We start from the raw sequence: 21,746 nt of genomic DNA, 5'->3' as shown, positions 1-21,746 counted from the left end.
AATCTCTCGAAGGTGGGTCAGGAGTTCGTCATAGGTTTGGTTAGTGTTGTTTTCTGCGGTCAAGTCAGCGTGAGTCGTAGTAAGGGGTCGTACTATCCACGTACCCAAGCTTTTTATTAGTGCCTGAAGAGGGTTAGTTGGATGATCAGCTGGCGGAGGTCGACGGAATGACATACGTAGCTCATCGCTCCAACTGCAACGCCACCTCGGAAGGTATCAGCGGCTTTTTCGTCGTCTCTGCATGCGGCGAAGCAGATCTGGAGGAGTGTTAATGGATACATGCTTCCCTTCAGGTCAGAGAACACGCACGACGTCGCCCTTAGGAGCCATTCCTCTCATTCTCGCTCGCTTAGAAATATGTTTTAAGCTTCGAAGACGGCCATGAGATGAGTGCACATATGGTAAATCTAGACGAGGATTAGTGGATCCCGAACGGGGTCTTTTTGGGCTACATACATACCTAGGACTGTTCCGGAGTGACATGACTAGCTCGCGCTCAGCGACGAGGGCTCGATCGCAAGACAACTTTGAACTCACATCGAAGACTGCCTATCTCACCGGGGTTAACGTTTGGCTTCTCAGACCCGAGCAACAATAAGCAACTGACCGTTAATCGACATCCCGCTGGTAGAGGCTTGACTAGTGCATCGTGCAGCTCCTAATCGCAGAGATGTCACGCCAGTCCTAGAACAGATGACTGCACGCGACTTACATCGTCGATGATGTGCCCACTTGGAATTTCATGGTAGTCCACAGGGTATATTACTGTGGTAAGCGTAAGGTTGTGGTACGCGTTCTTGAAAAATACTTCGACGCACCTTCGTCCATTCCATCAGCCTCTCTTCCACTAGCATCTGGGGTTTGTCCACCGTGACCGGAGTCTAAGAGGCCAAGAGTTAGTCAGAGTCGGAACGTAGAGGTCTGCGCGTACAGTGGAAGAACAGGGAATCATCTCGTCCCGCGTCTCTCACTAACCACATGAAAGCCTGGAACATTTCTTTCCGGGTAGGGAGTGGATTGCGAGGATCATCGTCCGTCATAACTAGGATCTCACTGGGTGGGAAATTGTATTGTTCTAGATGAACGAGGGTGAATGGTGCTGTGCTAAGCGCTAGACCGAACTCACGGATAAGGAAGTCTCTCATATGTCGAGCGTCGTTTGCACATCCACGTAGTTCATCTTTCTGGCCGACATAGTTGATTCCAATCTATGAGAATTGAGCTTCAGCTGCAGTAAAACGAACGGAAGAACGATGGGATAGACATACGCATAGGGCTCGTTTCCTCCGAGTACACCTTGACGACGTATACTCTGGATTGAGGGGGATAACCTTGAGATAATCTTGGATTAACTTTTCGAAGAACTTTGACTGTCGGCTTGGGCGGTACTTTTCAGGTGGAGAAGAGACGATAGGGATAGAAGCGAGAGACCCCGGTGTGGACGGAGGCGCAGGACGGCCAGAGGCTGGGCGCCCTTGGGATGGGGAGTAACCTCCGTGGCCTTGAGTCGCTTGGACTTGGTAGTCTGGTGGATTCTGGGCGATAGGATCGTGAGAAGGTCGTGCCCTGTCATCTGAGTAGGGTCTTCCTGAGTAGGATTGATGGCTTTGGGAGGGGCTATATCCTTGAGTTGCTTGGATTTGGTAGTCCGGTGGATTCTGGGCGATTGGATCGTCTGGAGGGCGTGCTCTGTCCTCAGCATATGATTGACTGTAACCGCTTTGACCGGAGGGGGCGTAGCCGCTAGGACCACTGTAGCTGTATCTCCCATCTTTGCCGTAGGGTACCGAGTACGAAACGGGGGAGACAGAGTCCCGACGATACGAACCGGGAGAATGTGACGAGTATCTCCTGCCGGTTCTGCCGTGTGTGCGACGATTTAAGGCATCTAGTTTTATACTATAAGCAGATATTGAAATTAGAAAGACGTCTGGACTGACCTTGCGCAGCGTTAAAAGCATAAGTATACACGTCGTCTCGTGCGTCTCGCGATCCTGATCTCGATGAAGTCCCCAGGGGGGGAGGAGGAAGGGGGCCGTCATAGTCGTAAATAGGCGTTACCATGACGGCTTTCGGTTTGGGGTTGAACCTAGATGCTCTTAGATGAGCATAGAGCTCGTCGCATCTTTATCTCCCTCGCACCTGGGTAAAGGAGCATCTGGATGGCTATCACATCAGAGAAGAACAGAGCAGGTTAGTCGTGCGCTACGAATACAAGTATGCTTCGAAAACTTACATGAACAGTCTCTGCTTCGAGAGGTCGAGTTGGATTATTGGGTTGGACATGATGGCGTGAAGAGAGGCGACAAACTGTTAATTAAGTGTTGATATATGGTACCGCCGAGAACTTCGCAGCTCGGGGGCAATTGCCTATGGTGACGTAGGAGGAAGAAAATTAGTTCTTGGGCGTTTGTGGACGAAACGTTGCATTGGCAATCGAGAGAATCAACGTCAACGTCATACATACTAAGCCCCTTGGCCTTGCGAAAATCATGCAAGGCGACAAGTTGGCTACCTTGTAGAACATTCGCGGTGGGAGGGAGAACACCTTGGCTCCAAGCTTGTGGTGCTTATTCTGTTGGACTAAGGTACGGATCAACTCTAATCTCCGGCGGAGTCTAGACTCTCGAACTTAGGTTGCGTAGTTTAGGCGCCCGTCGCTCGAGATAAGGGAGAATAACAGCCACCTCAGAGATGATTGCTGAGAAGGGAGGTAGATACAAGAGATAATCCGGGTCAGCGGTTACGAATGAATACACATAAACGGAGTGGGGCTGTGGAAGAGGTGGAATGGGAAATCGCGAATTTTCGAACAAGGCACGAGCGCTTTACTGTCCTCCACCACGGGTTAACCAATGACACATCCACATATTCCCTTCAAATTATCCATGGGGTTCGTGCCTTTCTCTTCTTCTTTACTTCGTTGTTCGCTCACTTCACCGTCGGAATCCCCGTAAAACACGTCTCTATAGAGCTTCAGGATGAGCTCAAAAGTTCCATCGCTGCACGAGTACTGACCTCCATCACGAATTGCACGTACTTCCCCAAGAAACTCGCATCCCAAACTCTGGGCTAGAGCTTCGGCCTCTTCCAGAGAGACTTGTCGACGACCAAAGGGGCAGTTCCCAATAATTGCGATTGGCGCTGATGGCCGCTTGGCCGAACCTTGCTTCATCTTCTTCCTATAGACTTTGCCGCTGGGAGACACGTTCTTGGGAAATCTGGATTTGGATAATGCTGCGATTATTCGTTGGTGGAACTGTGGGATCGCGTCGAAAGATTCCCTGGATTGCACGGAGTACATAACGATGATAACGTTGCGGTTCCAGTCGTCATTTACATATAGACTATCCATGTTTTTAGTTGAACGCACATTGGCATTGATTAATGTACAGAAGAAACTCACGGGATACGTTCGAGGACTGTCACGAACTCGTGTGAACTTATGAGGTTGAGATGCAAGTTTAACCATTCGGCTTCGCTTGGCTCAGCGTCGTTGCCTAGCTCTGTAGGGCGGCCTTGAACTTCGAAATACCTCTGAATCCCCTCACTTGTTGGGTCATAAGCAGTCCAAGCGGCCTTTAAAATGGGATAAATATCTGAGTCAGAATACATACTTGCATTGGGGTATGAGAGACCCTGACCGGTGCATAATTTGGAAGCCAAGGGGGGCCGCTAAAAATCTAATGTGAATATGCCATGTGTTAGTTCGCGCAGCCATGATGTATATGATCGACCCGGTACTCACCCCTTCACAGAGTTCTGTTTTTCCAACGTTATCCGCTCCGAAAACGTCTATCACAAGTTTTCTCGCTAACGGTGTATCGACTGGACGTTGAGAGTGGATTTCTGTCTCTGATTCCATGATTAAATGTGACGGTGAGTCGGCGACGCACGTTGAGGGCAAGATTTGTATCGGCTCTGAGGGCCTATTCAGGCTGAAGCCGGGAGGGAGGCGGTAAGAGATACCACGAAACGCTGTCCCGGAACGGTCCCATTACTTAAAGATAAGTGCTATGTCGCCGGTGGCCTGTCTGGCTCCCGAAAGATCGGTCGGATTCCGAGAATTTAGCCCGACTATCTCATGTGGCCTATGCAGGGCCTGAAATCCACAGCAGCTGCGAGCCGGCCCCAGAGCTGCTTCTTAAGCGCTGTTGTCCTTGGTTTTTCTCACCAGCCCTTGATTGACAGCTCCAAGCGCAATACAAGGGGGGCATTTATTCCCTCGACGTCGCACGCCGAGGAAAGGTGTGCAGAATATCGTAATATTGGGCCAGGAGTTCTACGCGAGTGTCGAGACACCGTCGCAGATAATACCAAATAGGAGTAGGAATATGAGAAGAGGAAATAGGATGGCGGAGGAAGTCGTGGTCGAATCTTGTCAAAGGTTGACGTTGACGGGGACATAGCCGACATTCACGAGACCATCTGAACAGGCCTGTTAGAGGTGAGTCTCACAGGGGGAGGCACTCGCTGAACTTGTTATCGGTGCAGCAAACGGGGCGATGGGCGCTAAAAGATAGTTCAAGTTGTGGTCTGTTAGCGCCGATATGCATTCCCCCAGAGAATGCACTTACCACCTGTTACCCCCACCAACGCCGACAACGCTACGAGGGCTGCAGCCAGTCGCGATTCCCCCCAAGCTCGTTGAGGAGCGATATTTCGGTGGTTTGGGATTCATAAAGATGTTCGCCTAGTTGAAGGCCATTGAATTTGCTGAGAAATTAGCCCACGAGGACTCGTTCAAAAGAAGAATGCCGCAGGAACGAAACGTATAGAATAATCCCAGGATTGGGAACGTCATCTCGACTCTTACCAGTTTGTGGCGTTTCTGTTTGGCTATGTCCTTCAGTCCAGATGACAGAACTTCGCCTTAGAGATCGACTATCATCCCTGACGATTAGGTCAGCAACGGAGACTAACTTCGCCTTGTGGAGTTTTGGACGGAGTGTTTCTTTCCTTTTCATTTCGCCGCATCTGAGTTCTGCAGTTGGAGATTCCGGTTGGTTCAATTATGGCTTCGTATTGAAAAGTGCAGCAAGTTCGATTAGTCATTAGGAAGGGGGATTGAAAGCATGGGAGAGCATAAACGGTAGGAAAAAGTCAGCAGGGGAGAATTTCTGCTCTAAGAATATCCAAAAATCTCCTGGGGGCGCATGATGGACCTCGCTGGTCAGCTAAGAACACACCCACATGTTCCCTCCACATACTGCATTGGGTGCGAACCTTTGAATTCCTTCTCCTTTCGATGTTCGCCAGTTTCGCTGTCGAAGTCGCCAAAAAACGCGTCCCTATAGAGATTCAGGATGGATTCTAAAGTTCCATCGGCGTATGAGTAAGGTCCATCGCGAATAGCATGTACTTCTCCAAGAAATCTGCATTTTAAGCCTTGGGCTAGAGCTTCGGCCTCTTCCAGAGAGACTTGTCGACGACGAGAGATATAGTTCCCGATAATAGCGATTGGCACTGATGGCCGCTGGGCCATATCTTGCTTCGTCTTCGTCCTAAAGACTTTGCCACTAGGAGACTCGTTCCGGAGAGATCTGGATTTGGATAGTGTTGCAATTATTCGTTCGTGCAGTCATGGGATCGCGTCGAAAGATTCCCTCGACTGTACAGAGTATAGGATGATGATAGCGTTGCGGTTCCAGTCGTCATTTGCGTATAGACTATCCGTGGATTTAGTATTAGTTGAATGGGAACCCATTGGCATTGGCTAAACAAAGTGCGGAAGAAACTCACGAGATACGTTCGAGGGCTGACACCAACTCGCGGGAACTTATGGGGTTGAGCTCCAAGCATAACCATTCGGCTTCGACACTTGTCTCGGCGTCGTTGCCTGGCTCGGTAGGGGGGTTTTGAACCTTCAAATATCTCCGCCATCCATGTGGATTAACGTCAATCGTGGGATCATAGTCCCAATCTTTAAAGCAGATAAAGTATCTTTTATTCAGAATACACTTGGATTGGGGTATGAGAGACGCTGACCGGTGCCTCACCATAATCGAAAGGCGGCCCACAAGCAATCTAGTGTATAGATCCCATGTGTTAGTTCGCTCGTCCACGAGTGATATGATCGACTCTTGTGAATTTAAGCGCGATTCAGTACTAGTACTCACCCCTTCACAGAGATTTGACTTTCCGATTTTATCCGCTCCGAAAACGTCTATGACAATTTTTTTCACAGGTAACGGTATGCCGACTGGATGTTGGGAGTGGACTCCTGTCTCTGTTTCCATGATTAAATAAGACGATGAGTCGACGACGCCCCTTTCGAGCGTTGGAGGAAGATGTGATCTTGGCAGAAGCGGCCCAGGGAGCGGTAGGGGATACCAGGAAGCACTGTCCCAGCAATGTCTTCACTTATAAGCGCTACTGTCGTGGACAGCCTTTGGAGTCCCTGGCTTATGAAAGGTCGGTCGTATTGCGGGATACATGCCTGATTATCTCATGTGTGGGCTCTACAGCGCCTGTAGTCCACAGCAGCTGCGAGTCGGCTCTAGAGCGTCCCCCGTGCTGCTGTCCTTGTGTTTGTCTCACCAGCCGTTGGGATTGATAGAATCAAGCTCATTACATAGGCGAAGTTTATTCCCTCGTGTGCAGAATATCATAGTATGAGCCGAGACGGCGTCTCAGATAGTACCAAATGAGAGTAGCTTCAGAATGTGTACGTATACGGCATGGGATAATGGTAAAATGGTATGGGAGAGGCAGTGGTGGTGTGCAGAATCTCAAAGGTTGACGTTAACGGGGACACAGCCGACATTCACGAGACCATCTGGGGAAGACCTGTTAGAGATGAATCTCACAGTCGGGAAGGTACTCACTGAATTTGTTGTCGGTGCAGCAAACGGGGCGATGGGCGCTAAAGAACAGTTCTGTTAGCGCTGCTATGTATTCCTACAGAGACGCACGTACCACTTGTTACCGCCACCAATGCCTACAACGCTAAGGGGGCTGCAGCCAGTCGCGATTCCCCCCAAGAGGCCGTCGAGGTTGAGGCCCAAGAGGTCAGTGAGGAGCGAGGTTTCGGTGGTTTGGGATTCATAAACGCGTTCGCCTAGATGAAAGCCGTCACTGAGTTAGCGCACGACGACTCGTTCGAAAGAATAAGCCATATGTACGTACAACATTGAATGGGACCGGTGGCGCAGGTGGGAGCACCGCTTGGAATAGCTGCTACCGAGACAAAGATGGCAGAGATGGAGGTGAGAGCGAAGAGGGTCTTAGCGAACATGTCGTTTTGGTGAAGTAAGGTTGTTTAGGAAAATAGAAGATGAAGAACGCAAAGAGCTGCTGATAATGGATCGAGAGGGTTGGTGAGGGTGTCGAGAGAGCGCTCTCCAGCGACTTTTATTGCACAGGACCATCGTTCATGACGATGGATGGAGAGGACGCTAACAGAAAGAAAGCCTTCTAGTCTGTCTCACTATGCAGCCCGACTGACGTGAACGGCAGTCGATCATTGCAGAAGGTTCGAGGTGACGCGAAACGTTGACAGCCGAGCAGTGTATTCAAGTGCCGTCGAAACATGTTTGTAGCTGAGATCCAGAAATGCTCGACACCAGGTGGGACGGAGACACAGTTCAGGCTGATTTATCTAAACGGTAGCCCAAAGTAACAAAACTCGAGTGCTCAGTGGGGTATCGAGGACCTGGCGAGGCTAAGTCGGTAAAGGTTTGGTAAAACTGGGCTAGTGACAACATTTCAGGCTGGTGGGTCGATCAGCGCGGACCAGAAGACCGCATAAAGGAATGCCGCAGGGACGAAGCGTATACTAGAATAATCCCAGGATGGGGAAATTCATGTTGACTCTTTCCACCTGCCTTAGTTTGTGGCGTCTTTGTTTGGCAACGCGCTTCAGTCCAAACCACCGCAAACAGAACTTCGCCATTAAGATTTTTGGACGGAGCGTTTCTTTCCTTTTCATTCGCCGCATCCTACCCCTTGGAATATCTTCTTAAGCTCACCCAGAGGTTCTAAGGGAGCTTTTGAGGCAGCCAAGAGCGCTCAAAGCCATCAAACTGGAGTTGACCTGTGACTCGCCTATCCCTTCCACGATTGTCTTGATTTGATAAACTTTCGTGCCCTTCTTTGGGTTCGGATATTCAATTGCCTGACTGACGATCGAAACTTCGAAACTCCCGCCGTCCATCTGGGGTGTTGGCTCTATCTCAGACGAACGCTTCTCAGCCAACCACGATCATCGATGACTTTAGCGCCTTCAAACTTCTTGCCCTTCCTGGAGTTTGTGTCGCCTGGTTCTTAAACGGGTTTTCCATTTATCCGGTTCAACTTCTTGTGCTTGTACTTCACGCGTAACGTGACGCTCACGCGGGACTTCTGCTCGAGAGCGCGACCTCAACATCTCAGCCGCTGCTGCATCTAGTTGAATTCTCGCGGTATGCATAATCTCGCTCGGCTTGGGTGATTGTAAGGTTGCGAGGAATGATACCTACTCTCCCTCGGTAAAATTGCTGCTGACCATGTTTACAAAAGCGTCCATTCTTTCCCTCCATCCCCCATCTACACCACCAGATGCAAGGTGCCTTTTGTTAACCGGTAAGGACTTTCATTTCTTCCGTCGCGAAGGGACTTACTCATCCAGACGCTAGGAACTCGTTCATTGGAGACCAGCCACATGGATCTACACCGCCCTATCCTTCTAACCGTTCTACCAAAACGAAGTTACTACCCCAGGATGACACGTTCCAACGATTTGTATCTTTCGTATCTGCTTCTTTACGTCCAACGCCTAACGCCTCACCACGTTTTCGACATTTCTCCTGAACCTCGGAAAGACGTCTCTAAAAATGCCTCCACCCACGCGACAGTTCACTCCTTCTCCTCCACTTCTCTCGTGTTCTATCACCTTCCGTTCCCCTTTTACGCGTCGAACATTTCCCCAGACATCTTAATGGAGTATTTTGAACTTAGGGCCTTCACCTTTCCTGCTCGAATTGGAAACTGAAGGTCTTCGAAATAATCCAGGTTGCTTCCGATAGGAAGAAGATGTGCACCCTGTCGAGAATTTCTGACTCCAGAGTATAAAAAGAGTGCATAATGACAGCCATTCCTTTCGTTGCGGATCGTCTCGACCATCCCCTCGTAGAACCATGCTGTGGCAATCCTTGGTAGCTACTCTCGTCCTCGCGCAACATGCGCATGCTCTTCTTCGCTTCGCTTGCTCCCAGTTGGTGACGCAGCGCTTTGACCCGTGAGCCCCTTTGCCCTTGGCTCCTCTGTTCACTCACCGACTCCCCCGTCACATAGGCTGGTCACTCCTGGTCAAGTCTCTCCCCATCTTCACCAGATCATCGGAGGAGTGAGTACTGGATTTACGCTGCCACTTTCGAGAATTCATTCTGATGGGCGACTTGGTACTCCTATAGAATGCGTAAGTTATATCATAGATTTGTCGACCGGCTTTCCCATCTAACGTTTCGTCAGCTTCAACTTGACCATGGACCCAAGCCTCGACCTCTTCAAGATGTCGACTTGTACCACTTGCAAGTTCAAGCAGAACCGATCGAACTACTGGACTGCCGTCATGTACTTCAGGCACCAGAACGGTAGCTTCATCCGCGTGCGTATACATTCGCTGATAACCTTAGATTACGAGTTCACGACTTACGGACGTGGTGTAGGTTCCTCAATTCGCCAACCACGCCACTGGTAGCCCCAACGGCGGTATGACCGTCTACTACATCCAGCCCCCTGATAACAGCAAAGTTACCGCTTTCCCCAAGGTCAGTGCTCTGCTTCACGCTGTAGTCGGTGATTTTAATGTGGTTTTTTCTACCCCCCTTCCCGATACTCTTAGGGCTTCCGCATGATCACCGGTGACCCTATGCTTCGCTCTCGCAACACCAGGATCGACCCCACCTCCCCCGAGGCCTACGCCTTGACTTTCCGATGCTGGGAAAGTCAGAGCTTTATGGACCCTTCGAACATGTCTCCCCCTGGTGGTGGTAACTACGATACTGTCGAGCTACCGAAGAAGAAGTGCAATGGTGGTATTCGTGCCAATATTTTCTTCCCTTCGTGAGTGTTTCGACCCGGTTTTACCAACCTCGGGTGCTCACATTGTCTCCAGATGCTGGGACGGTAAGAACCTTGACTCTCCAGACCACAAGGTACATCGATTGCGCTACTCATGTCCACAATAAGCACCTCATTGTTTCGCTCCTTCTTACAGAGCCACGTCGCCTTCATGCAAGGTCGTGTCAACCCTGCTCAGGGTATCATCTTGTTCGGCGGAACTTGCCCTGCATCCCACCCTGTCAGAATCCCCATGATCCTCTTCGAGACTGCCTGGGATACCCGCCCATTCAACAATATGTGGCCAAGCGACGGCTCCCAGCCATTCGTTCTCAGTCAAGGTGACCCGTACGTACCATTTCCTTCTTCCGTACTAAGTTGTCTTACTGACATTGGTTGTACATAGTACCGGCTACGGACATCACGGTGACTATGTCTTCGGATGGGAAGATGGTGTTCTCCAGCGCGCGATGGATACGTGCACTGATATCAACGGTGTCCCTGAGCAATGCCGAGCCCTCCAGACCCAATCCGATGCTGAGATGAACCGATGTGTTATGCAACCATCCGTCAACGAGCGAACTGAAGGAGAATGTAGGCGTTTACTCACGTATCTTACTGCGTCGATGGGCCACTGAACAAACCCCTGCAGACCTCTCCGCTCTCCCTGGATGCAACCCCATCCAGAACGGACCTGAGCCCGCGACCATGATCAGGAACTGCAACGCTATTTCGACCACTGGTATCGGAGGACCCGTTGTCACTAACCCTCCTGTCGTCACCAACCCGCCCGTCGTCAACCCTCCCGTCACCCAGCCCGGCGCTCCTCTCCAGACTCGCTTCGGCCAGTGCGGAGGGTAAGTCTACTCATCTGCTTTTTCGTATTCTTTAGGGTGGGTGCTGATCATGTGTTACGCTTTTAGTCAAGGATGGACTGGACCCACTCAGTGCCAGCCTCCATATGCTTGCCAGGTTTCGAACCAATGGTACTCGCAGTGCATCTAAGGAATCGGCTTCGTCTGGGTTTGCGCCGTACTCGATCTCGTTGTCCGCGAACGGTCTTAAATTCTCTTCTTCATACATTTCATCCATGTATACATAAGTACGTTCTGTTGCGAAAATATATTTTTTCTTTCTGCTTTCCTTCAGAATGAATGAAACGAAGGCTTGCTGGCCTTCTGATTATCCACGCAAATCCTCGAGGGAAACGTTCAGTGTCCGCTATTGATATGGTCACGGTGAATCAATGTCCGACACGGACCCCAGATTATATCCTTCTTAGCTCAGTTGGTAGAGCGCGTCACTAGTAATGACGAGGTCAGTCGTTCGAGTCGGCTAGAAGGAATTCAGGTTCATTTGGTTACACTTTTGTTCCGAAGGTAGGTAGGTATGCTGCTTGTTTTTCATGGTGTATTTTTTGATATCGGCATGTTAGCAAGACACGCAGATGGCTTTTTCAAATCGTGATAAGCTGGCACCTAAAGGACTATTTCTTTTGAATCGGTTGGGCTATTTCGGTTCACCTTTCGTTCGTACAGAAATACAAGTCGTCCTACTTCCTTTATCCCATGGTGATCACAATCCTTGGATCTTTCTTCGTATTGCGATCGTAGGCAATGTTAGGCCTACTAGATAGTTACTGCCGTGTTCACCACCCTGAAACCAACGAGACTCACGCTCCATACTTATGTACTGAGCCAGTGCAAGCGATGAAATTTCCTCCTGGACCGTTGAAAACGCAATACAATGATCATTTCGCAATTTATTTGCTCGCAGGTCTTGTGGTGAGGTATTACGAGCTTGTTACAAGCTGGCGGCGCATCCTCCTAGCCTTGAACGGGAAAAGGGAAGTCCCAAATGGAATAAGCGCCCAGGGTATTTTTATCATGATGAGGCACTGCGGGATGAGATGACTTCACCACTTGTCACAGCGCTCGGGTGGACATATGTCACGTAGATCCTTATCGACGTCCGGAAGTTCGACTGAAGCGATAGCGAATACGTATACCGTTCAAGCTCGGGGCTATAGGTGCTTCTGAGTTCTAGATTGGTACGATCGAGAGTGCGAATGGTGTGGGGATGCGATGAGTGGCGCTCGATGCACGAGTGGGTGGTGGATTGGAGACTCCATTGTACAAGTGCTATGCCGTTCGTGCTACGAGGTACAGTATATAGTATTCGTGCATTGAAAAATTCTGGACTTCTTATTCGAGGGTATTCCCGGGCGTGAACTGAACTGAAGAAAGTCGTATACTTTTAGTACCTATAGACTCGCACCAGTTGGATATCGCTTCCCGCTCTGGTAGGACACTTGGAATGGCGCTTATTAGTATTCGTGATACCACTGGAAGACTAGCGTCTAATAGCTATTCTTAGGATTCCTAGTATGTAATGTCAAACTTTGGTGCTACTTACTAGCATTTGATACCTATTCTGGGGTTTCTTTGTGCAAGGCGCCCGCGTGGTGGGATGGGCGGCGGCGTGGTATGGTATGATATCGGTATGGTGTGGTATGATATCGGTATGGTATGGTATGGGGTTGGGATTGTTCGCGAAAGGTCGACTAGGGGTGATATGGAATGGATGAGAGTACGTGTGGCATGGAAGATGGATGGTGGGGTATGAAGGATGGCTAGGTCATGAAGGATGGCGAGGTATAACCTGAATGTCAGATGGAGAGGTATAATGTCAGATATGGAGAGGTATAATGTCAGATGTGGAGGTATGGATACTAGCTATAAAAGCCAGATTGAGGACTTGTGAACGATTCTTCAGCAAGTGGATTTATCCATTCTACCTTCTACATCTACTCCTCTCTCCTCTCGCCTAGTGAAAGGAAGTCAACGATGCGCTTCGCTCTCTTGACCACAACCGTCCTCGCTGCGTTGAGTACGCTGGCTGGCGCTCAGTACGTCCGACTAGTATCCCTTTATCGCGTTGGTATCTAACCACGTTCTTTAATCCGTCGCTAACGTCCACCAACTCGTACCCACGCACACACACCTGCATTCGTGCATTCTCACTCGCACCGTTCGTGACGGAGAAGACGCCTCCCCCGCCGCGCCTGCGGTGCCCCAGAGAAGTCCGGCCAAGAGCTCTCCTCAGCTGAAGAGCACTTTAGGCAGAACAGTCCTGAGGGCGTAGCGGCTGGCACTGTTGAGGAGCTCGAGGCGCTCCGTCCGTACACGCCACAGACGATTGACGTGTACTTCCACGTTGTCCATGAGGGTAAGAAGGAGGAGCAGGGGAATATACCGTGCGTTTTTCAAGTCTCTTTTGATTTCAAAGCCAACACCCCGCTGAGGTGTTAATGGCTGCTGCTGATGATGACTACTGATGATGACTCTTGCTGATGCCTCCGGATGATGACTCCATGTTAACTTGAATATTTGAATTGGTAGAGACGAGAAGATCGCGGCGCAGATTGCGGTTCTGAACGAGGCCTATGCGTCGAGTGGGCTGTTCTTCAACTTGAAGGAGGTGCCTCGTACGAGTAATCGGTGGTGGTTCAGGAACGCGGGGCCCGATACGGATGAGCAGAATGAGATGAAGGAGGCGCTGAGGGTTGGCGGGCCGGAGGCTCTGAATGTTTATACTGTCAGGTGGGTACTTGATTATTGATATCGACACTACGGTTTGGTTGCATCGTTGGATGGGATGGGTACTAACTGACCTTGGGGACTGGTATTGGATGATAGTCTTTCAACTACGAGGCTTTTGGGCTATGCGACGTTCCCTGTGGATTATGAAGCTAACCCCCAGGACGACGGTGTCGGTGCGTGATCTCGCTCAATCTACTCCCCTCCTGAAACTCGTTCTGACGATAACCTAATCCAACATTCCACTCCCTCCCTCCCTCCTCCTCCTCCTCCTTCGCCCTCGTTTCAAATTCCGAATCGTGCTTGATTGGTCCTCCAGTCATCCTTTACGCCTCAGTCCCAGGCGGCGAAGCCGAGCCATACAACCTCGGCCAAACAGTCACGCACGAAGTCGGGCATTGGGTCGGGTTGTATCATACCTTCCAAGGAGGGTGTGGTGGGGACGGTGATTTCGTCAATGATACGCCCGCCGAGGCGTCCCCTGCGTATGGGTGCCCCGTTGGAAGGGATTCGTGTGCTTCTACTGGCGTTGATCCTATCCGTGAGTGCCCGCCCTTCGTTGAGATTTTGGGATGTGATGGGCTGATTGGTGGTGGGGATAGACAACTTTATGGATTACACCGATGATGCGTGCATGAACAACTTTACGCCTGGTCAGGTTGATCGGCTTAGGCTTCAGTTGGCAACGTACCGCAGTATCCCGCTCTAGATCCTTCTTACCGGAGGATTATTTACCTCAGGTGGATAGTTAGCTCTCGCTACATAGTACATGGACAGCGTGGACGGACCAGTTTGGTGTATATGTTCTCTTGCTTGTCTCAATTGGATAGTGGACTTTCGGTTTAGTAGTTCGCTATATACCAACTCTCAATGATTGTACTCTTTGGCTTGAACACAATGCAGCGTGCATTTGAACCACTCGCTTGGGCGTCGAGCACAGAAGCGCCCGATCATGTGGCAACAGGGGCTCGATGCCCACATTGGCATTGTTTGTTTCCAAAGCCGCTGATCATCAAACATCAAACCCAGCCTCAGCGCGATGGTTCTCGTCTTTGGCTTGGACGCTCATCCCAAATCATGGCAGATTCCCCATCTCCAGCACCGCAGCCTCCCCAGCCTCCTGCGCCCACGACGCACACAGGCTCGCCCACCGACTTCCTCAAGGGCGTCGTCGGCAAACGCGTCGTCGTGCGCCTGCTTTCTGGTGTTGATTATCGAGGTTCGTGTTTGCGTTCGCGTCCGAATTGTGGTTGTGGTTGGTTGGTGGAAGTGAAATACTGACTGAATGGGTGGATGAATAGGCATCTTATCGTGTTTGGATGGGTATATGAATATTGCGATGGAGCAGACGGAGGAGAGTGTGAATGGCAAAGTTGTGAATCGGTATGGGGATGCCTTCATTCGAGGGAACAATGGTGTGTTCGGGTTTTGATATCTCTTCGTTCTTTGTGCTGATTGTGGTTTTTCTTTTTCTTTTTTCTCTTTTGTATAGTGCTGTATATCTCTGCTGATGAGCCAATATGAAAATGGATCTGCGACGTGTACTGTATCGAAACCAACGAATCATGAGCATGGGCCTGGATATTCCCATCGAAACGGTCCTACAGACAGCACCTCTCTCAGCCAAGCGGAGACCGGCTTGCAGTTCAGGAGTCAGCATGATGGAAGGATCTTGGAATGACATTAGCTTTCTCTCGTGGTGGGCGTATGAAGCCTGGATGGACTAAAGGAAGCGTTCTTTGGTGGGCCAGGGCACACACACTCCACGAGACGAACACTCATTTTCAGCGTGGAGCATAGTTTGTTGACACGATGGGTTTTGTCTCTGTGGGTGTGATCTTGGGCGTCGGCGCGTGCGTACACTGTTTCTCTATGTTGATCCTCTATCACCCTATCAGTGTCATGGGCCCGCTTATCCTGGTGCTTGCAGCGAGTCGAACAAGTCTCGGTGGTGAGGAGGAATCCAGTGCATCTTACGCCAAATCAGGATGCAGGGCGTGCTCTTCTTTCGTACTGGGCCAGCGAGACTGGGAGCACGCAGCCTTTGTTCTTTTCCCAGACTGGTTTCGTTGTGGATCGACAAAGAAGAATCAGACGATGATAGAAGGTGTGCAACGACGTGATGGTCTCACCACCATTGACGAGGTGTGCCCACTATTTCTCGTCTTTTATTGTGGGCTTCCAATCGTCGGACACGTTCGTCAGAGTATCATCCTTTTTGTTATCATTGTGTGCTCATTGTTTTCATCTGTGGATCGACGCCTAGATCGGCACTGCAGATGGACGACGATGTCGGCGCTACTTTTTCTGATCTTCTGTCTGATCGTCGGTCGAGAGACTACAGTCTAGCTCCTCGAATTCTTTTTAGCCTTCCTCGAGCTCTGCTACGTGATTCGTAACGGCCTCAGGACGTTCCGTTCATTCAAGTTTTTTGGGCGCCGACAGCAGGACTCCCCAGGTTCAGACTTTCCTCCTTCGTCACATGATCACGATGTATTCTCTGGGATGAACTTCTGATCTGTTTACTTTAGAAGGTCGCCGTTGCTTCGTTCATCGATGATCGATGATCCTGTGCTTTGGGCGCTAGCTTAGTGCAGTGTGTGCGGTTGCTTGTTGGGACGTCTGGAGGCTGGAGTGCGGTTGCGTCTCTCTTGATCCAGAGCGATTTGGTGGTATAAATACTGCGAGTTTCTTTGGGGAGTAGCATCATATTCGACTCATCCCTTCGACTGCCACCAAGTTACTGAGCTAGAGAAGCGATACTGTGAGTCTGCCTTTCTTTTCTTCTCAGATTATCTTGAGAGCTGACTTCGCCGTGTTTCCAGAGTACGATTACTTCAAATATCATACCACAGCCAAGATGAAAATCCCGCATCTGTCTATTCTTTTCCTCGGCGTCGTGGCTTTGAAAACATACCTCGTCTACGGGATTCGCGACGATCTCGTCGAGAGGGACTTGCGCGATGACGAGACGTTCGTCGTGTCCCGGGGCGAGCTGTATGATCTCGTTCGGGAGGTGTATAGGCGGAGTCTCGAGTTGCGCGACCTTGATCTCGAAGCGCGAGGTTATTATTATGATGATGATTTGTATTCTCGGGAGGGACGTGGAGGAGACGGGTATCCCCGCGATGTACTTGGGGAGGATGGTTTATACCGGCGCGATCCGTTCGAAGGTGGTACTTTTGAAGATCTGAAAGCTAGAGGAAACCGCCAAACTGCCCGGAAGACCATCCCAGCTGCGCGTAAAGCTCCAAAACTGGGGCAGAGCATGCAATCAACCCAACAAAGCCAACCCCAACAACCCCAACGACAGCAACCAGCGCACCGATGCATGATGATAGGCGACGAGTGCGACACGGGCGCGTGTGCTAAAGCGGGTGGGCTGTGTGTGCCGAGTGTGGGGTGGGTGAGTCAGTTTGGGCAAAGCAGGGGTGTGTGTGTTGGGAGTGGGATGGGGGTGGAGGGGTGCAAGGGGTGTGGGTGTAGGGTTTTTGGGTAGGGAGGCGGTAGGGGAAGGAGATGAGATAGGGCGACACAGGGGGGATGGGATGGTTGGGGCGTGTGTTAAGTTAGAATTACTATCCCTAGATATGTGACTGTTATTTTTATAGACTGGTATGCGGCTGGATAGATTGAAGTCCTCGAGATGGCATTGATCACGATGCCCTGACGAGGCCTGGGTCTCTAAAAAGATAAGATAAGATCATCACTCATACCAATGATTGATTGATCCGCGTTTCGGCAATGCAGAAAAGTTTGGCAGGCAGACTCTTCCTCTTTCCACCGTGACCATCATCATGTACACGAACGCTCTGAACTCTACATACGACCTTGTTGAACTCAAAGCGTCGACCTTTCAAAGAAATGAAAACTGGTTCTCGATATACCGCCTTGTTGACACCACGTAAAGACCACAATCCGCCAGTCGAGTGGGCGACAGCGACATGTGTACACTGTAACGTGACGGATCTGTGCGGAGAAATTTGTCGCTGGTTGGTGACCGACTACTGCAACGGAGACTGCTCATTTGCTGGGAAGACTTTAAGCTTCACACTTATTTGTTGAGAAGACTTGACGTTCAGACTTCTCGACTAGATCCCAACTATCACAGTACGTCTGTTTCTTTTTTTACCTTCCCCATATGCAGTCGAAGAACTCGTGCTCATGCGAGATTGTTATCAGGGTTTGCCGACTGTGTGGATATTTGTATCCGATTGTCCACTCAAACTGCACCGCGGGGAGGCTGTGGTTTTCTGGTGCTCTCGCGACTGGTTTACCAGCGCGAGACTACTCTGAAGCTCATTGTTCAGGCTCCCCCCTTGGCAGAGGCCGACCGGACTCACTAATACACTCTGCGTCCAACGAAGGGTTAAGGCCTAACCATCCAACGTGGGTGCCGGACACCAACCAACCTATACGTCTTCTTCGACATATCAATGATCTTGCACGCCGTCCATCCACTCGAGTCGCTTCTAAGTTCTGACGGTGGGAGAGACGGGTAACGATCAGTCGTAAACCTCAGTTCCTCGGTGACTTCTCTTCCATGTCATTGGCACTTTTCTCATGGGTATATAATTCACAGTCGGGGTGCTAATTCTGGTTCCTAATCACCCTAACCAGTACGCTCTTTACCTATCCTAATTGGCAGCCTAATGTTGTCACAGACTTTACGAGCGCTTGTGCTTGGGTTGTCCGTACTATCTGTCTCGGGTGCGGAATTTCTGGATTCTACTTCGTGCCTTCGTACGCTGATCAGTGTTTTGGTAACTACTCCAGGTGCGGCGGTGGAGAGAATCGTCCCCCCAGCCGAGGGCGGAACACCGTACCTCCAGCGCCGTGTCCCAGCGCTCGCCTCGACCGATACGAGCGGCATCACTTCCCTCGCCACAGTCGTCGACCAGAAGACCGGCGCAGACGTTGACGAGCTGCCTGACCAACCTGTTCCTGAAACTGTTGTAACTGCTGTGGATGGGAAGGTTACCGGTTTGAAACGGGGGTCTCGAAGGACCCGGACTCGGCATGGAGGTCACGGTGTTGGCGGAGGTGGAGGGAGGCGGCCTAGATCGTTTGGAAAGAGGGGTGTGGAGGATTATTGGACTGTTTTTGAGGGGACGGGAACGGGCAGGGCGGATCGTGATGCTTCGATCCAGGGTACGGCGTATTTGACGCATACACTCGTTTCAAATGCTACGTATAACGTCGAGGCTTGTTTGGACTTTTGTTCGCGCGTTGAGGGGTGTGGTGAGTGCCCAGTTCTCCTTGGTCCACTAGTCAGGCACTTACGATATCCTCCTCCCACTCGCGCTCGCGTGACAGTCTTCGTCAACCTCTTCTACGAGTTCAACAACTATGGATTGGACTTTGAGGCGCGTGAGAAGTCTAACCTCAAGTGTACGGCGTATGGAGACGTGCATACTGCCCAGGAGAAAACGAATTGGGGGAGGCAGCAGAGTTATCCTGCTCCGGCGCCTTTGATTTATATCCAGCATAGTTCGGGGTACGCGTTGAAGACGCTTGAAGACCCCGGTGTGCCTGATGGCTACGAGTTGGTGTTCGAGGGGGAGAAGGCTAATGAGGCTCCTGGGGTAGGTTTATTCTTTAGTGCTCGGGAATCAAATCCTGATTGCTGATCGATTCTGTTTGCGTTGGGAATTGAAGTATCTTGGTTTCACGCTGTTGGATAAGTATGATGTCCATGCGTGCGCGAAGCAGTGTAATGAGCATGCGCCTCACCCCGATGGAGGGTCGTGCCAGTACTTCAATATCTGGCGGGCGGTCGTGAACGGTGTTCCGAGTACCTATACATGCGCATTGGTACGTCCTCGTCCTTCCTCTCCCCCTCTTCCTCTTCCTTACTAGTCCCACCCAGTACTACCTCCCCACAGACGAATCCACTGCGACTTTCCCCGGCACGGACGACCTCGCTGTAACCTTCTCCCGTGGGTACAAGCGCACCAACTTTGTCATTGACGGCGGCTTCGAAGAGTACGCAGCCGTTTCGTGTGGACCGTTCTGCTTCGCCGAGTCGTACGCGCACTGGGTCGGGACGTCCTCACCTGGTGGATATGCGGATGCCAGTATCTTCCACCACCCCACTTACGCTCGTTCCGGGGAGACTGTCGGCCTTCTTGGAAGCGCTGTAGGCTCCGACCCGCTTCCTGGAACGCTCAGTCCAGCGAAACCCCTTGAGACGAGAGCAGGGAAAGAGTACGAGGTTACCTTCTGGCAGAATAGTGCGTATAGTGGACCCACCTATCAGAAGGATGCGTGGTTTGAGGTTGTGTGGAATGGGGAGGTTGTGTATAGTGAGAAACCGGGCTTTAGTGACTGGAAGTTTGTTAGTGTTAGGGTTAGAGCGAAGGGCGGGGATGTGCTTGGGATTAGAGGTGGGAAGGCGCCTGCGTGGACTTTTGTGGATGATGTGGCTGTTTGGTTGGTCTAGAGGGTCAGATGTGGGGGGTTTGGGGAGTTCAGACCTCAGGTGTGAGTTGGCTTCGGTCGATGTGCTTGGTTTCAGCGGTTGAGTTGAGTACTCCTTCGTGGGTTTGGTTGGTTCTGACGAGCGTTCATCGACGCCACTCTTTTTTCTCACCACATTCGTTTACGGACTTCAGCTTTGCTCTAACTCTTGGACTTTTGAGATACCTTAATGCGCTTCATGTACGAGATGAGTTGACTCGTTAATGTTCATGAGTTTATACCCCAAGTCGGACTTCGGAGTTTCTTGATACGGTCCTTTGCGGGGAGTCGAGTCACTTGTCGCGAATGATGGTGAAACGGGTATCCTCATGCTTCGGTGCCGTCGCAAGTATATACTTAGTCCGTTAGAACCCAGATTCCCGTTTTTCTTTATCTAACGGTCCTTCCTCCTCCGCGGTACGTCGCCCATTTTTTGAATTTGTCGTTATGAGTCTAAAAATAATCTCGATCCTAGTTTCGATAACATGCACCAAGAACACAACATCCCCTGGAACCTCCTCGCGCAAAACGTCAAATTCGTGCACGAGCATCCGGGGTACACACCGCGCACGACGGGGTTCTTCGCTGTGACTGACCGGCCCAAGCAAGCGAATGAGCTTAACCATTTTGTGCGGGTTTTTGTGGCGACGATCAGGACTTTTAGCGAGACGGAGAGGAGAAAGTATCCCAGCTCCGACGAATTCCAAGGGGAGGGTACCGGACAGGGTGCGGGGACTGGAGGGAAGTTGCTGTACTCGGACGAATTGAAGGCGAGGTACCCCGAGTTCCTTAATGAAAAGAATCAGAGGGTGGAGTACTGGATCGAGAGGAGGCATGAATGGGAGGTCGAGGTGGACGTTGGGGAGGGAAAGAAGAAGGTGAAGAAGAAGGAGATACGAAGAGAGTACGCGACCTCGCACGGAGACCTCGCGGATGCCGTCAAAGTCCTCATCATCGAGAATCAGATGGAAGCCCTCTTGATGCTGGCCAACCACCCCGACGTACCCCTCCACCAACTTTATTGGTTGAGTTGGGGACACCATTTTGGGTGGTCGAGGGTGATGGAAAGTGCGCTTGAGGGGTATTTGTTTTTCAACCTTGTGGCTGCGAAGGGGCTGTTGGTTATTGGAGGGGAGGGTGGGCGTGGCGCTGGTGCGATTGGGATTGGGATTGGGACTGGGATCGGTGGTACAAAGGAGAAGGCGAGGGCAAAGTACACAGAGATGGACGCGTATCGTCACCTAGTCGTGAACTCCACCGCATCCATGGACTTTCCTGCTCAACAGATTCCTCATCGCCTGTTCTTTGGAAAATCCTATTCCTATTGCGTGAAGAACGAAGATCTTCCGGAGGTACACGAAGAGTACGAAAGGTTGAAGGGGTATTTGAAGAAGAATTTCGAGCTGATGTATAAATGCGATATGTTGATGAAGGAGTGCGGACGGGAAGTGGAGTGGGAGAGAGAGGTGGTACATGTGTTGGAGAGGTTGGTGAGAGGCCTGAAGGTGGATCATGGATGGGATGAGGACAGTGGGAAGTGGAGGGATCCGGTTTTTGTTTAAGGAATGGGTTGTGAAGAGTAGTTAGGCCCGCACTTAGCTGGACTCTGGTCGATAATGTCTGCAGGGTTGAAAGTCGATTACCTTT

General features: G+C 50.8%; 12 protein-coding genes and 1 non-coding gene across 13 annotated transcripts; 8 read left to right on the top strand and 5 right to left on the bottom strand.

Annotated features, from left to right (window-relative positions):
* Window positions 1-40: 40 nt before the first annotated feature.
* Window positions 41-2,286, bottom strand: CC1G_01508 (metacaspase-1; the record flags this gene model as incomplete). The annotated part of the gene is made up of 12 exons (XM_001833779.2): window positions 41-53; window positions 105-123; window positions 206-237; window positions 461-549; window positions 713-765; window positions 819-881; window positions 932-1,075; window positions 1,127-1,208; window positions 1,269-1,888; window positions 1,941-2,089; window positions 2,143-2,166; window positions 2,237-2,286. The coding sequence occupies 12 exons, from the start codon at window positions 2,284-2,286 to the stop codon at window positions 41-43; spliced, it is 1,338 nt and encodes a 445-aa protein (XP_001833831.2).
* Window positions 2,287-2,848: 562 nt separating this feature from the next.
* On the bottom strand, window positions 2,849-3,865 carry CC1G_01507 (hypothetical protein; the record flags this gene model as incomplete). The annotated part of the gene is made up of 4 exons (XM_001833778.2): window positions 2,849-3,347; window positions 3,407-3,579; window positions 3,618-3,683; window positions 3,749-3,865. 4 exons carry the CDS (start codon window positions 3,863-3,865, stop codon window positions 2,849-2,851), a joined length of 855 nt encoding a protein of 284 aa, XP_001833830.2.
* Window positions 3,866-4,454: 589 nt separating this feature from the next.
* On the bottom strand, window positions 4,455-5,485 carry CC1G_15241 (hypothetical protein; the record flags this gene model as incomplete). Its single annotated transcript, XM_002910287.1, has 4 exons — window positions 4,455-4,512; window positions 4,578-4,693; window positions 4,817-4,872; window positions 5,227-5,485. 4 exons carry the CDS (start codon window positions 5,483-5,485, stop codon window positions 4,455-4,457), a joined length of 489 nt encoding a protein of 162 aa, XP_002910333.1.
* A 253-nt stretch (window positions 5,486-5,738) lies between these two features.
* CC1G_15240 (hypothetical protein) lies at window positions 5,739-6,239 on the bottom strand (the record flags this gene model as incomplete). The annotated part of the gene is made up of 3 exons (XM_002910286.1): window positions 5,739-5,923; window positions 6,000-6,027; window positions 6,120-6,239. 3 exons carry the CDS (start codon window positions 6,237-6,239, stop codon window positions 5,739-5,741), a joined length of 333 nt encoding a protein of 110 aa, XP_002910332.1.
* Window positions 6,240-6,554: 315 nt separating this feature from the next.
* On the bottom strand, window positions 6,555-7,299 carry CC1G_01505 (hypothetical protein). The gene is made up of 4 exons (XM_001833776.2): window positions 7,129-7,299; window positions 6,919-7,060; window positions 6,828-6,865; window positions 6,555-6,778 (listed from the first exon to the last, which is right to left on the bottom strand). The coding sequence occupies exons 1-4, from the start codon at window positions 7,235-7,237 to the stop codon at window positions 6,732-6,734; spliced, it is 336 nt and encodes a 111-aa protein (XP_001833828.1). The 5' UTR covers window positions 7,238-7,299; the 3' UTR covers window positions 6,555-6,731.
* A 2,164-nt stretch (window positions 7,300-9,463) lies between these two features.
* Window positions 9,464-11,046, top strand: CC1G_01504 (hypothetical protein; the record flags this gene model as incomplete). Its single annotated transcript, XM_001833775.2, has 8 exons — window positions 9,464-9,586; window positions 9,648-9,749; window positions 9,824-10,044; window positions 10,097-10,136; window positions 10,199-10,389; window positions 10,448-10,635; window positions 10,694-10,898; window positions 10,965-11,046. 8 exons carry the CDS (start codon window positions 9,464-9,466, stop codon window positions 11,044-11,046), a joined length of 1,152 nt encoding a protein of 383 aa, XP_001833827.2.
* Window positions 11,047-11,313: 267 nt separating this feature from the next.
* On the top strand, window positions 11,314-11,386 carry CC1G_20184. Its single transcript has one exon. It is a non-coding gene; the product is annotated as a tRNA-Thr (tRNA).
* A 1,501-nt stretch (window positions 11,387-12,887) lies between these two features.
* CC1G_01503 (metalloprotease) lies at window positions 12,888-14,349 on the top strand (the record flags this gene model as incomplete). Its single annotated transcript, XM_001833774.2, has 6 exons — window positions 12,888-12,949; window positions 13,088-13,297; window positions 13,443-13,643; window positions 13,740-13,816; window positions 13,960-14,181; window positions 14,243-14,349. 6 exons carry the CDS (start codon window positions 12,888-12,890, stop codon window positions 14,347-14,349), a joined length of 879 nt encoding a protein of 292 aa, XP_001833826.2.
* A 368-nt stretch (window positions 14,350-14,717) lies between these two features.
* Window positions 14,718-15,164, top strand: CC1G_01502 (hypothetical protein; the record flags this gene model as incomplete). Its single annotated transcript, XM_001833773.2, has 3 exons — window positions 14,718-14,859; window positions 14,942-15,055; window positions 15,133-15,164. 3 exons carry the CDS (start codon window positions 14,718-14,720, stop codon window positions 15,162-15,164), a joined length of 288 nt encoding a protein of 95 aa, XP_001833825.2.
* A 378-nt stretch (window positions 15,165-15,542) lies between these two features.
* Window positions 15,543-16,207, top strand: CC1G_15239 (hypothetical protein; the record flags this gene model as incomplete). Its single annotated transcript, XM_002910285.1, has 2 exons — window positions 15,543-15,785; window positions 16,172-16,207. The coding sequence occupies 2 exons, from the start codon at window positions 15,543-15,545 to the stop codon at window positions 16,205-16,207; spliced, it is 279 nt and encodes a 92-aa protein (XP_002910331.1).
* A 293-nt stretch (window positions 16,208-16,500) lies between these two features.
* Window positions 16,501-17,126, top strand: CC1G_15238 (hypothetical protein; the record flags this gene model as incomplete). Its single annotated transcript, XM_002910284.1, has 2 exons — window positions 16,501-17,017; window positions 17,056-17,126. 2 exons carry the CDS (start codon window positions 16,501-16,503, stop codon window positions 17,124-17,126), a joined length of 588 nt encoding a protein of 195 aa, XP_002910330.1.
* A 1,166-nt stretch (window positions 17,127-18,292) lies between these two features.
* CC1G_01501 (hypothetical protein) lies at window positions 18,293-20,082 on the top strand (the record flags this gene model as incomplete). Its single annotated transcript, XM_001833772.1, has 5 exons — window positions 18,293-18,350; window positions 18,417-18,881; window positions 18,957-19,225; window positions 19,299-19,454; window positions 19,510-20,082. The coding sequence occupies 5 exons, from the start codon at window positions 18,293-18,295 to the stop codon at window positions 20,080-20,082; spliced, it is 1,521 nt and encodes a 506-aa protein (XP_001833824.1).
* Window positions 20,083-20,584: 502 nt separating this feature from the next.
* Window positions 20,585-21,661, top strand: CC1G_01500 (hypothetical protein; the record flags this gene model as incomplete). The annotated part of the gene is made up of 1 exon (XM_001833771.1): window positions 20,585-21,661. The coding sequence occupies one exon, from the start codon at window positions 20,585-20,587 to the stop codon at window positions 21,659-21,661; it is 1,077 nt and encodes a 358-aa protein (XP_001833823.1).
* Window positions 21,662-21,746: the final 85 nt, after the last annotated feature.

The sequence above is a fragment of the Coprinopsis cinerea genome, assembly GCF_000182895.1.
Source record: "Coprinopsis cinerea okayama7#130 chromosome 10 map unlocalized cont3.10, whole genome shotgun sequence".
Taxonomy (NCBI): Eukaryota; Fungi; Basidiomycota; class Agaricomycetes; order Agaricales; family Psathyrellaceae; genus Coprinopsis; species Coprinopsis cinerea.
Note: the sequence above shows the minus strand (reverse complement) of the source record. Positions and strands in the feature narration are given on the sequence as shown.

What these genes read in the sequence shown, in the direction of transcription:
- CC1G_01505 (XM_001833776.2), bottom strand. Translation starts at nt 7,237, where the DNA reads ATGTTCGCTAAGACCCTCTTCGCTCTCACCTCCATCTCTGCCATCTTT. An exon ending in CACCGGTCCCATTCAATGTT is followed by an intron (nt 7,061 to 7,128) that starts GTACGTACATAT and finishes GCTTTCATCTAG; the next exon opens with GCGAACGCGTTTATGAATCC. An exon ending in CTGCACCGACAACAAATTCA is followed by an intron (nt 6,779 to 6,827) that starts GTGAGTACCTTC and finishes GGTCTTCCCCAG; the next exon opens with ATGGTCTCGTGAATGTCGGC.